Here is a 3372-nt window from a genome sequence, read left to right on the forward strand (position 1 = left end):
TATTGAGCTTGTATTAATTTATTTCCATTGTTTTCTATTTTTAATTATATTGTTATATAATTATTGTTTGAATTATATAATGCATTATTCCATTTGAATTGTTTGAGTTTGAATTTGAATTCAGACTCATTTAATTACTCAAGATTCAAATCAAAATCAAATGATGATCAACTTCTTTTCAAAACCCTAAATCAAAAGAGGTCATGTCAAAGTTTATCGCACTCTCGAAACCCTAAACCCTAGATGGTGTCGAGAGAGAAACTTGATCCCCCTTAGGTGTTTTATGCAATTAAGCACGGAATTTTTTCAGATTTTATGATAAAATGCACAACCCTTTTCTAAATCTACCCCGTAACTGTCTGAAATCCTGGGATGTTACAACATATCATGGTGTAAATCTACATATCAACACAACCATATATAGTACTACATCTATCCATTTTTTGATATCAAAAGTTTGTCTAAATTCAAACGTATCTAAACACTTTTTAGTACATAGATACATCCGAATTTAGACGAACCTTCCAACATCTATTACTAGACGGAGGACCACAACATGCTGACATTTTCAGAAATTTTCGGTACAATAGATATTTCTTTTCCTTTCACGCGCTCGATTGGCCATGTCGAGCAATAGATGGATCGCGAGTTCATCACCATCCATACAGTACAGTCACATGTTAAATCACGAACAAAACTTGAATTACACCTAAATTCTAGCAATAAACAGAAAACGAGCAGCGACACGTTGATACCAGTATTGCATAGATCGGCCCACATAGCACCATCGATTCACGGCAGATGCATCATCATGCGCGTGAACTCGCCGAAGCAGACGAAGCCATCGCCGTCGGTGTCGACGCCGCCGATCATGCGGCGGCAGTCCTCGACGGAGCAACGGTCGTCGCCGAGCGAGGCGAGCACGGCGCGGAGCTCCTCGGCGGAGATCCTCCCGTCCCCGTCGGCGTCGAACACCGCGAAGATGTCCCTCAGCTCGCCCTCGTCCGCGGCCTCGGCCGCCGCGATCCCCTCCAGCGCGAGGGCGGTCGTCTCCGCGTCGGCGAGCATCGCGGCCAGCTCCTCCTCCGTGGACACGACGCTCCGGAGCGCCACCTCCAGCTCCTGCCGCGTCACGGCGAGCGTCACCGCCGGTTTCTTCGTCGTGCCGGAACCGGAGCCCGATCCGGACGGAGACGACGAGGGAGGCAGGACGGTCCTGGGCGTGGCGACGGATTCATCGGACGTGGACAACGACGACGCGGTGGAGCCGAAGGAGCAGCTCTTGGCGCTCTTCCCCGTCTTCTTGCCCTTCTTGGAAGAAGGGGAGGCACCGAAGAAACTGGTGAGTTTCATGGTCTCCGGCAAAGAACGGACCGGGAGCGCACGCGTTGGGAGAAAGGAAGGCGCGCGGGGATGGAGGTGGAAGGGAACTAGACGGCAGGCCGGAGAGAATTATAGGAGTCATGGTGGACGGCAGGAGAGAATTAAGGAAGGAAGTGAAGCTTCGAGGAAGCTTCGCGCGGGAAAACCCGGCTCGCTCGGACCTACCTTTCCTCCGATTGATTCGCCTCCTCCGCTTTGAAGGCTTCTCCTCCACGGTCGTTTGCATGTAACATGTAGCACTTGTACGTACTTTTAACAATGACACGATGGTGACCTGGTGAGGGTTGAGCGGTGGTCAAATCATGAGGGGTTTAGGTAAGGGTCTAATCGAAATTTTGCCAAATAAGACCACCTGCTTCAACAAATTGATAAGAAGGATCACCTGTGAACGAATTTACCAAAAATACCGTGGTGGTAAAGGCGACATGCCCTGCCGCCACCTATCCACGCAGGGGCGGAGCTACACCCCGGGCAACCAGGGCCATGGCCCGGGGCGCAGCATTTTTTCAGGCCTGTTACTCATACGGATTTTGAGTTTGCCCGGGCTGCAGCGCAGCAGTTGCCAAACTTGATTGGCGCAATATAGCACGAAGGAGCAGCACTGCGAACGAGCGAACCCTGCTAGCCAAGCCAGGCATCTTCGTTTCTGCCTGGGTACATCATATTTATTGTCTTGAAGATGTTGGTTCTTCTTCTTCCGTTGATGTGGTCAATGGAGGGTCAGATGAACCAAACCATTGAGTTAGATATCTTTTGTATCTTCCTACTACTATTTTAACATTTTTTCACTTCGTATGTATTTTATTGGATTGATAGCAATTGAGTTGAAATCATATGTTCATCTTTGCAATCATGACAAAAAAAAATTTATTACATGAGCGATTTCTTGTTTTTTTGCGTTAATTTTTGCCCCGGGCGTGCTGCAATCCTGGCTCCGCCACTGTATCCACGCGGCACCCCAATGGGGCACTGATCACTGATGGGTGTTCGCCGTTAACATCGACTGTCGAGGCGGCATGCATGTTGACATTCTTGTGCTTTGAGAAAGCACTAATTTTATATGTTTTGGAAGCCCTGCTTGTGCACGCTCGATGCAGATTTTGGCGCCAAAGTGCTACATTGAATAGATCACCCACAACTAACGGATGGATGTTCCGGGTAACGTGCCACCTAGGTATGTAGCGACAGGACGTACCCTACATGTCATATGGCTGACGGGGTAGTTTTGTTAAGTTCTCTCGCAAGTGGATTTTCTTGTCAATTCATTGGGGCATGTGGCTCAACATGGCAAAATTTGGGCTAATCTCCATCGAAAGCGACCGGATATATAAATATTACATACCAAACGCGAATACATAATAAAATACCACATCAGAATTGTATTTCTCTTTTCACCCGGTCAATAGCTAGGAACAGCACGCAACTTGAAGCTTTCTAATTATCTCAAATCATAACATACGGTCGTACGGACGTCTTCGTGCCGTACAAGTCGGCATAGTATAGCATCTGATTAGCGCTCGAATAGTCTACGTCGCAACGGACGCGTAATGTGTGGGAGCGGAAGGCGTCGGAGAAGCTTCCTCGATTGGCAGGCAGCGTCGACCTTGAAAGAATGAGAATCCGATCGAGCTCGTCCGTCGGGAAACTGGGGAGGAATTTCGGCTGTGCACCCGACCGAGTCAGCTAGCTGTTCCTCGAAAACAGCAAAAGCAAAGCTTATCCGTTTGTCTGTTTCGCGCGTCGAGTTGCGTCAGCTTTACATACGTGCGCGCCATAGTTCAAACTTTTAAATCGTTCTGGTGTTAGTTATGAGAACCGACGGCTAAAGGCAAGCGATCGCTATCCCGATTCCGCGTCAGGGAGCCGCGTGGCACCGAATGCATTGGCTCAGCGAGCCAAAAAAAATTACCAATATGCACGGAGGTGACGACGTAATGCAACCACCAATAATGTTGTTGTTCAGTATTTGAAAAATGTTAGTACCAAAGA

At 48.2% G+C, this 3372-nt stretch overlaps 1 protein-coding gene across 1 annotated transcript; it reads right to left on the reverse strand.

Moving 5' to 3' along the window:
- Window positions 1–686: 686 nt before the first annotated feature.
- On the reverse strand, window positions 687–1523 carry LOC124658055 (probable calcium-binding protein CML36). The gene has a single exon (XM_047196503.1). The coding sequence runs from the start codon at window positions 1351–1353 to the stop codon at window positions 793–795; it is 561 nt and encodes a 186-aa protein (XP_047052459.1). The 5' UTR covers window positions 1354–1523; the 3' UTR covers window positions 687–792.
- Window positions 1524–3372: the final 1849 nt, after the last annotated feature.

Source organism: Lolium rigidum, chromosome 5 (assembly GCF_022539505.1).
Source record: "Lolium rigidum isolate FL_2022 chromosome 5, APGP_CSIRO_Lrig_0.1, whole genome shotgun sequence".
Taxonomy (NCBI): Eukaryota; Viridiplantae; Streptophyta; class Magnoliopsida; order Poales; family Poaceae; genus Lolium; species Lolium rigidum.

What these genes read in the sequence shown, in the direction of transcription:
- LOC124658055 (XM_047196503.1), bottom strand. Translation starts at nt 1,353, where the DNA reads ATGAAACTCACCAGTTTCTTCGGTGCCTCCCCTTCTTCCAAGAAGGGC.